Source organism: Pseudorasbora parva, chromosome 21, assembly GCF_024679245.1.
Source record: "Pseudorasbora parva isolate DD20220531a chromosome 21, ASM2467924v1, whole genome shotgun sequence".
In the NCBI taxonomy this organism is placed as follows: Eukaryota; Metazoa; Chordata; class Actinopteri; order Cypriniformes; family Gobionidae; genus Pseudorasbora; species Pseudorasbora parva.
This window is the reverse complement of record NC_090192.1, coordinates 1037681-1048042: the sequence shown is the minus strand read 5'-3', so window position 1 is coordinate 1048042 and position 10362 is coordinate 1037681. Positions and strand designations below refer to the sequence as shown.

Sequence of the window (10362 nt, the reverse complement as noted above, 5' to 3'; positions counted from 1 at the left end):
AAAAAAAATAATAATTTTATGATGGCGTTTGTGCAGCGCTCTGCTCCTAATTAATATTTTATAATAAATCATAATTTGTTAAAAGAGTAAATATTGAAAAGCTGACTTCCTTTTTAGACTCTATTTTGTGCCTCAACTTTTATTAATTTATTTGGTAACACTTTATTTTAGGGTTCAGTTATTAACTAGTGTCTTATGATCATGCATATTACTGTGATATTATCTGTTTATGAGCACTTCTAAAGCTCATATTAATGCCTTATTCTGCATGAGCTTATTCTACATCCCTTAATCCGACCCAATACCTAAACTTAAACGCTACAAAAACTACCTTACTAACTATTAATAAGCAGTAAATTAGGAGATTACTGAGGCAGAAGATGGGAATGTGTTCCCCATACTGAAGTGATACCATTTACTTTTATTATTATTGTTGTAAATCCTTTAATATATATATATATATATATATATATATATATATATATATATATATATATATATATATATATATATATATATATAAATAAATATATATATATATATATATATATATATATATATATATATATATATATATTTTTTTTTTTTTTTTTTTTTTTTTTTTAATTTAATTTATTATTTTGTATATCATTTTGAAGTTGAGAAGCTTTTAGGGGTTTCCTCACTTTATGTTTTTTTATTTTTATTTTTTTAAAGAATGCATTTTAATTTCCTCCATGACTTTAACGGCTCATAAACGTACTTTATCAGTCGAAATCACGTGTTAAACCATTAAAGCTTCAGTCGTGGAGCTGCATCTGGAGCGTCGGATGCTGACGCCGGTGATTGGCTGGGAAGGGCCAGAAGCTCTGCTCGAGTGAGAGAGCTCCAGAAGGTCTCGCTCTGCTCCCGAGGCTGGGTCATCATGAAGCCGCGGATGGCGCTCGCTCGGCCGGCCCGCTGAACACCGAGCCGCGCTAATGGCGTTGGTTCTGCTCTCGGCTCTTCCTGCGCTCCTGTACGCGGCTCAGGTGAGGCTTCTACAGCACTGGGGGTGTCATACGGCATTTCTATGGGAAGTTTACTAGAGTAAAAGTCCTCCAAAAGCAGAGGTGGACAGTAACTAAACACATTCAGGGTGAATTCAGGGTGATTGGGACACTTTTTTTCCAAGTCATCTCAACGCATTGCAAAAAAATGCTTTTCTTACTCAGTATTTTTGTCTTGTTTCTAGTCCAAACATCTAAAAATTCTTACAACAAGAAGCATTTACTAGACAAGCAAAAGTGATTAAGAGAGTTTTTGCTTAAAATAAGATAAATAATCTGCCAATGGGGTGAGAAAAATAATCTTGTTTTCTGTTTGAATTAAGATTATTTTTCTCACCCCATTGGCAGATTATTTATCTTATTTTAAGCAAAAACTCTCTTCATTTTGAGTTATTTTCCCCAAAACAAGACAATAATTTTTACTTAGTAGCCTAAATGTTTCGTAATGTAAGAATTGTTAGATATTTTAACTTGAAATAAGATAAAAATACTAAGTAAGAAAACGATTTTTTTTTTGCAGTGTGGAAAAAAGTGTCACAATCATCCTGAATTCACCTTCAAAAATGAAAATTCTGTCAGGGGAGCGCGCGTAACACACACACACACACACACACACACACACACACACACACACACACACACACACACACACACACACACACACACACACACACACACACACACACACACACACACAGCATATCAACACTATATAGCTAGAGAGAAAATAGCGCTAAAATTAAAAAATCTTTGGAAGATCGTCCATCACTGAACATTTATTTTACCATAGCAAAAGTACATATCTTACTTAAGTTTTTTTTTTCCATCCCTGTTTTTTGTGTTTGTTTAAAACAAGACAAATCTGATATGATTGTAATCTTCTATCTGTTGAGATCGTTCTTTAATGCTGATCTCACAGCAGAAGATGCGTTTATATTGTTACAACCAGCCCCTATTAGAACTATGATATTATATTCTATACGTTTATGAATTATTTTGAGAAACCATGAGATAAGGGTAAATAATGACTGACTTATTCATTATTATTCTGTTTTTAACTTTGCTGTATTAGCAATGTGTTTGTTGTCAAAATTAACAATGTGTGTATTTTTTATGGGGAAAAAAATGCCATTATTTTATTTCAAAAAGTTAATAATTGTATTTTATTGACAAAGTATTTACATTTTTTCTTGAATATTTTGTTGATTATATCAGATGTTCAGCTGTGATTTGCTCGTGTTATACTGTACTCTCCACCTATGGGGCATGTTGTCACATTTCTTTTATTCCATTCTTTCGGAGTAAATCAAGAAAAAAGTGCACATGGTATTAATGAAATAAAAAAAACACATAATTGTACTAGACAAATGTGCAATCAATGTGGGAAAAAATAAATACTCTAAACTCCAAGTGGATTTACACAAACTGAGACGTTTGAGTCCGCTCTCCTCTACTCGCCCTCATGTTGTTCCAAAATTGAGTTTTTTGGGTTTTTGCAGAAAGCCTTTCAGGAATCACTCTTGTAGAGTCTCGTGAAGTTCAATGATTTCACAGCATTTATTAAACACTGATTTATAGTTTAGAGCAAAATGGAAGAAGACGGATGTCCAAATGCTCATTTAGTGGAGGATTCACATAAACAAAGTTGATTCTGTCTTCAGTGAAGGTGAACAGTGTGAGAATATCAGATGTGTATCAGTGTATTGGATCCGTGCATTCGGCCTTAAAGTGACAGCAGCTTTGTAACTTTTCTACAAGTATTTAAATGAGTTTAAGTTAGTCGTCTGCTAGTGTGTCAGATGGAGCGTCACTGACTGGCTTAAACCATGATGGCATAATGTGCATTTATACAACTATAATACAATAATGCGGCGACATAAAGAAGGACATTTACTTTTGATACTTAAATACTTCTGTACTTTTACTCCAGTAAAAATCTGTTCTTACAACTTGTCAGGGTTCTCCTCTGACAGCTCTGTCTATTTTGTCTCTGTTTAGTGTGTCTTTGTTTGTGTTGTGCTTGAACACATGTCTCTGTCTTAGTTTGTGTTTGCCCTGTGCTCCTTTTGTCCCACCTCCTTGTTTCCTGTTACCACACCCCCTTGTTTAGGTCCTTGTTTCACTAATTGTGTGCTCACCTGTTCCTTATCTGAGTGTGCTCACCCTTCCCTGCTCCTTGGTTGTCTGAGTGTGTTCACCTGTTCCTCATGTCCTCTGCTCCCTTTATAATGAGTGCTTTTTCCCTCATGTGTTGCTGGTTCGTTATTTGTTGTGCCTACGTGTGCTGTTAGGCTATATGTGAGTACTGCTGTTTGGTCCTGCCTTGTTTCCTGTGTCTCTAATTTCTGTCCTGCAAGCAGAGCTTCCCTGGCAGCCTGTTCTATTGGTCTAGCAGCAGTTTGGTGTGTTTCCTGAGATACCTGATTGCATTGCCCTAGGATTCCTGCCTAGCCATCGCTGGTTTCCTCTGGTCTTGCTGTGCTCTGACAGTTCTGCTCTCCAGTCTACAATCTACTGGAGCTGGTTATAGTGGTTGCTCTTTCTGCCTGCTATTGTGTTCCTTATCTGCCACTGTTTGGACTGTGTGCTCCTCCTCACTATTCCCTGTCTTCATCATCTGTTATGTCAATAAACCCCTGATCACTCATTCCTGCATTTGAGTCCTCTTTCAGAGAATCGTGACAGAACGAACCAGCCAGCATTGGACTCAGCAGAATGAGTATCAGAATCCTGCCACCTGCTAACCTCCGGGAGAGAGTGGCCCGCCATCGATGCCTGTCTGCTCTTCGCCAGGAGGGCTTGGGTATAGGGGGTTTTGCCCAGTTTTTCTGGACCATGGCTGTGGGGCTAGATTATAATGATGCTGCGCTCAAGGACATATTTAACACCTGCTTAGATGACCCCCTGCCTGCATGGGAGATGGATTCTCTCAGGAGTCTAGATTTCTGGGGTTTCTCCCGGTACCTTTGTCTTCGCTGTCATGGAGGTATGCCAATTCCATCTGAATCTACTTGCAGGAAACTCTCCACTCTTCTCCGGTTGTCACGTCATGTTCATGATCCTCTCCTGGCCTCTACCAAGAGACTAAGGTCCAGAGAGAGAAAGGTGGTCCAGTCCATCACCCCTACCACGGAGTCATCTGAGACTGCTCTGGCTACCCCAGAGCCAATCAAGCCAACTGCTATCTTCTCCCAGGCAACCAGGTTAGTTGCAGTCACTAAGTCCAAGTCACGTTCTGCCATTCTTGAACCAGACCTGTCTACCTCTGTTATTCAAGAACCAATCAAGTCAACCGCACTTGCGCCTCAGACAATTATGGCCGTTCCAGCCACTTCAGAGTCTCCCAAATCAACCTCTGGTTTTCCGGTGTCTGCCAAGATTATTCCTGAGTCAGGCAAGTCAAGTGTTGTCCCTGAGTCAATTAGATCTGTTCCTTTTACTTCAGAGTCTGCCAGGCCTGTTTCAGTTACTGAGTCGATGAAGGTCACCGCTATCCTGCCTGGGTTGGCCGAGTTGGCTGCAGATACTACAGAGGCAGTCAAGCACACAGGGTCAACCCGACGAAAGCGTAAGAAGAAAAAGGCCTGTGCAAAGCAGCCTACTATTCTCCATTCTCTAGCTCCAGCGGTATCAAGTCCTGTGAAAGCTTTTAAGCCAGTTACCAGTCAGGTCATGCCCTCAGAGACCATTTCTGCCATTCCTGTAATATTCACAGAGGCCGTCCCCAAGCTGCCCATTGACAGTGCTGCTGAGGCTTTCTCTAAATGTCTTGCAGGTCTTATCAAGGCCACACAAGTTTTGGTCAAGCCTGTCCTGGCTACAGAGTTAAATTTTCCGGAGAGCGCAGTCCCCGAGCCCGCTGCCGAGAGCGCAGTCCCCGAGCCCGCTGCCGAGAGCGCAGTCCCCGAGCCCGCTGCCGAGAGCGCAGTCCCCGAGCCCGCTGCCGAGAGCGCAGTCCCCGAGCCCGCTGCCGAGAGCGCAGTCCCCGAGCCCGCTGCCGAGAGCGCAGTCCCCGAGCCCGCTGCCGAGAGCGCAGTCCCCGAGCCCGAAGTCGAGTACAAATTGTCATGCCCTCGCAGGTGGAGGAAGAGGAGGGCCTATATTGGCAGGTCAGATGCCCTTCTAGGGGTCCCTAGCCCATTTTTCCAGGAGGGCCTGAATCAAGAGGCTCCAGCCCCTAAGTGTAGTCCAGTGTCGGCTCCATCTCCTGTTCCAAATCCAGTAAGGGCTTCGCCTTCTGTGCCAGAGCCCTGCTTCAGAGGTGGCCGTCCCAGAGCCCGCTTCAGAGGTGGCCGTCCCAGAGCCCGCTTCAGAGGTGGCCGTCCCAGAGCCCGCTTCAGAGGTGGCCGTCCCAGAGCCCGCTTCAGAGGTGGCCGTCCCAGAGCCCGCTTCAGAGGTGGCCGTCCCAGAGCCCGCTTCAGAGGTGGCCGTCCCAGAGCCCGCTTCAGAGGTGGCCGTCCCAAAGCCCGCTTCAGAGGAGGCCTTCTAGAGCCCGCGTCAGAGGAGGCCGCCCCACTGCCTGCCAGTCAAGCCCAGGAGACCGCTACAGAGTCAGTCCCCGAGCCGGCCAGTGCGGCCCAGGAGGGCGCTCCCAAGTCTGTCCCAGAGAACACCAGTGCAGCCCAGACTGACCTTTCCGAGTCAAGCCCAAGATCTGTTCCTGAGGCCATTGAGGGCATCTCTGCAGTCCCCAAGGGCACCCCAGAGTTAAGTCCAGTAGCTATCCCTGCAGCCACAGGGCACGGTTCTGTGTCAGTGCCTGAGGCCGTCTATGTCTCTCCTGAACTCATTCCCCTGACACACACCCTTCCTGCCAGTCTGGCCATGGCCCCTGAGTTCACTCCCAAGTCCTTCCCCAATCAAGGTTTAATCCCTAAGACTGTGTCGGTCCCTGAAGTCCTAGAGTCTGTTTCAGGAGCCTTTACATATTCTGTCATTTCCCCTGAATCTACCAAGCCCAGTTGGAAACCCAGACCCGTTAGGCCATTCCCTGTATCGAAGGGTCTCCCCAGTCAAGTTCCCACCCCTCCCTTCCCACCCTCTGTGTTTTCTGGTTATGGTTTCCCTAAGCCAGCACCTCCCAATCCAGCCAGTAAAATTTTGCCCGGTTCTATTCCCACCCGCCCCTCCTTTCCTTCTGTGTTCCCTGGCCAGTTTGGGACTTCAATGTTTATGCCCCACCTGCCCCCCCAGTTGGTGTCATCGGGGATTTCGATGCCTGGTTTGGACGCCTGGAGGCGTCCATTGGATGGGGGGTACTGTCAGGGTTCTCCTCTGACAGCTCTGTCTATTTTGTCTCTGTTTAGTGTGTCTTTGTTTGTGTTGTGCTTGAACACATGTCTCTGTCTTAGTTTGTGTTTGCCCTGTGCTCCTTTTGTCCCACCTCCTTGTTTCCTGTTACCACACCCCCTTGTTTAGGTCCTTGTTTCACTAATTGTGTGCTCACCTGTTCCTTATCTGAGTGTGCTCACCCTTCCCTGCTCCTTGGTTGTCTGAGTGTGTTCACCTGTTCCTCATGTCCTCTGCTCCCTTTATAATGAGTGCTTTTTCCCTCATGTGTTGCTGGTTCGTTATTTGTTGTGCCTACGTGTGCTGTTAGGCTATATGTGAGTACTGCTGTTTGGTCCTGCCTTGTTTCCTGTGTCTCTAATTTCTGTCCTGCAAGCAGAGCTTCCCTGGCAGCCTGTTCTATTGGTCTAGCAGCAGTTTGGTGTGTTTCCTGAGATACCTGATTGCATTGCCCTAGGATTCCTGCCTAGCCATCGCTGGTTTCCTCTGGTCTTGCTGTGCTCTGACAGTTCTGCTCTCCAGTCTACAATCTACTGGAGCTGGTTATAGTGGTTGCTCTTTCTGCCTGCTATTGTGTTCCTTATCTGCCACTGTTTGGACTGTGTGCTCCTCCTCACTATTCCCTGTCTTCATCATCTGTTATGTCAATAAACCCCTGATCACTCATTCCTGCATTTGAGTCCTCTTTCAGAGAATCGTGACACAACTTTCACTTAACGGAGTAATATCTGACCAGCAGTACTTTTACTCTAGTAATGAAGTTGTGTATTTGTCCAGCTCTGTCCAAAAGTAAATCCTACACCATTTTGTTTGTTTGTTGTTAGATGGTTAAAAAAATAGGTAAAATATTAGAAATATATAGGCAACACTTTACAATAATACTATATTTCTATTCTTATACTTTAACGTGTCATTTCTTTGCAATTATTATTTCTAGTAAAAATTATTTAAAAAAAGTAAATCATACATTTGTTTGTGTGTAGCAGTTAGTTTGGTTAAAAAAGTAACATGAAGTAGATCAAATAATATTATTTATAATAGTAATTAATCATAAAAAGCAGAAGTTAATAATAAATATGCCGAGCCAATAAAATAATAGCATTGCAATAACAATAAACATGTTAAGCATTTAAAGCATTTATTACACTAAAACACTAAAGCATTTATTAATTTCAGTTCATGTTAATTTTAACATATTGACATCATAAATTGTTTTATAATTTGATTTAATTGACATGAACTAACTGCATTCCCAAAGATGAAATGATACTGTAATGCATGTATTGCTCATTAATATCCGCTTATGGGTCGACTACACTGTAAAAAATGATTTAAAAATAAGTTACCTGGTTGCCTTAAAATGTAAGAGTTAACACAATGAACATTTTTGTGAACCTTTATTAAAATATTAAAAAATGATTTTGTAAGCATATTGGGTAATTGTGTGTGTTTGACGTGTGATGATGAAGCCAAATTGTGCTATTTTCATGATTTATCACACGTGCTTCAGATACAATAATATGTTGAGTTTCTATTTATTAACCTAATTTCCTTCATTGTATCAACTCAAATTTTTAATTTCAATAAACTCAAAATTTTAAGGCAACCAGGTTACTTACTTTTTTAAGTTAAACCAACATTTTTTTTTACAGTTCAGCATTAACTTTAGACCGTACTGTACAGTGACTGTATTCTATCAGAGATCAGGCATATGTTGATGTTTAAGTCGTCGTACATAATTCCACATACTCTGAACGTTTACCAGACAGACATTAATCTCTGGAGATTACGGACTCGGCAACATCGGAGCAACGTTTCCAAATGTGCTTCAGACGTGATGATCTGAGCATGATTAGTGTCCAAGCGTTTATGAAGTTCAGAAGAGAAAGGCGGACAGTTTAAGCCGTATGGAAATATGTAGTTTTAAAATGTGTGACTGATTTCTAATCTGTGTAAAGTTAATACGAACAGTGATCTGACTCTCTTCAGCTTTTACTTTAATGCATTTAGCAAACAATGACTGATTCCACACACAGAAGAGGAGTGTGTGCATGTTGGTCTCTTTCACAATTGGGTCAAATGTCATCATATACGCTGTCCAGTTCTGTGCAATCTTTGAGAGTTTTATTACAGTCGTAACCCTCGCCGTCTGCTCAGGATATTTATAGCATTTTTTAACATCGAGGTGAAAGTTCTGAGCAAATGTTGAAGATCAGAAGTTACAAATCAGCCCATTCTTTGCCATATAAACACATTATATGAGTACAGCATGTGTCGGGTCAGGAGAGTGTTCTTATATAACACTGCACTCTGAAGCATGCTGGCTTGATTTAACCCAAATTAGAGTCAAATATGAACAAACCCAAACATTGGGTTAAAAATGTAATGTAAAAATGTAACCCAACGGTTGGTTTTGTCCATATTTAACCCAAATTAGAGTCAAATATGAACAAACCCAAACATTGGGTTAAAAATGTAATGTAAAAATGTAACCCAACGGTTGGGTTTGTCCATATTTAACCCAAATTAGAGTCAAATATGAACAAACCCAAACATTGGGTTAAAAATGTAATGTAAAAATGTAACCCAACGGTTGGGTTTGTCCATATTTAACCCAAATTAGAGTCAAATATGAACAAACCCAAACATTGGGTTAAAAATGTAATGTAAAAATGTAACCCAACGGTTGGGTTTGTCCATATTTAACCCAAATTAGAGTCAAATATGAACAAACCCAAACATTGGGTTAAAAATGTAATGTAAAAATGTAACCCAACGGTTGGGTTTGTCCATATTTAACCCAAATTAGAGACAAATATGAACAAACCCAAACATTGGGTTAAAAATGTAATGTAAAAATGTAACCCAACGGTTGGGTTTGTCCATATTTAACCCAAATTAGAGTCAAATATGAACAAACCCAAACATTGGGTTAAAAATGTAATGTAAAAATGTAACCCAACGGTTGGGTTTGTCCATATTTACCCCAAATTAGAGACAAATATGAACAAACCCAAACATTGGGTTAAAAATGTAATGTAAAAATGTAACCCAACGGTTGGGTTTGTCCATATTTAACCCAAATTAGAGTCAAATATGAACAAACCCAAACATTGGGTTAAAAATGTAATGTAAAAATGTAACCCAACGGTTGGGTTTGTCCATATTTAACCCAAATTAGAGTCAAATATGAACAAACCCAAACATTGGGTTAAAAATGTAATGTAAAAATGTAACCCAACGGTTGGGTTTGTCCATATTTAACCCAAATTAGAGTCAAATATGAACAAACCCAAACATTGGGTTAAAAATGTAATGTAAAAATGTAACCCAACGGTTGGTTTTGTCCATATTTAACCCAAATTAGAGTCAAATATGAACAAACCCAAACATTGGGTTAAAAATGTAATGTAAAAATGTAACCCAACGGTTGGGTTTGTCCATATTTAACCCAAATTAGAGTCAAATATGAACAAACCCAAACATTGGGTTAAAAATGTAATGTAAAAATGTAACCCAACGGTTGGGTTTGTCCATATTTAACCCAAATTAGAGTCAAATATGAACAAACCCAAACATTGGGTTAAAAATGTAATGTAAAAATGTAACCCAACGGTTGGGTTTGTCCATATTTAACCCAAATTAGAGTCAAATATGAACAAACCCAAACATTGGGTTAAAAATGTAATGTAAAAATGTAACCCAACGGTTGGGTTTGTCCATATTTAACCCAAATTAGAGACAAATATGAACAAACCCAAACATTGGGTTAAAAATGTAATGTAAAAATGTAACCCAACGGTTGGGTTTGTCCATATTTAACCCAAATTAGAGTCAAATATGAACAAACCCAAACATTGGGTTAAAAATGTAATGTAAAAATGTAACCCAACGGTTGGGTTTGTCCATATTTACCCCAAATTAGAGACAAATATGAACAAACCCAAACATTGGGTTAAAAATGTAATGTAAAAATGTAACCCAACGGTTGGGTTTGTCCATATTTAACCCAAATTAGAGTCAAATATGAACAAACCCAAACATT

At 40.6% G+C, this 10362-nt stretch overlaps 1 protein-coding gene across 1 annotated transcript in view; it reads left to right on the top strand.

Annotated features, from left to right (window-relative positions):
* The first annotated feature begins 876 nt into the window (after positions 1 to 876).
* Positions 877 to 10362, top strand: part of LOC137055745 (glucagon-like peptide 2 receptor) — a 46177-nt gene continuing 36691 nt past the window's right edge. The window contains exon 1 of the mRNA XM_067429639.1: positions 877 to 1010. Within this exon, the coding sequence (XP_067285740.1) occupies positions 960 to 1010 (51 nt within the window). The 5' untranslated portion in view covers positions 877 to 959. The remainder of the gene's footprint in view (positions 1011 to 10362) is intronic.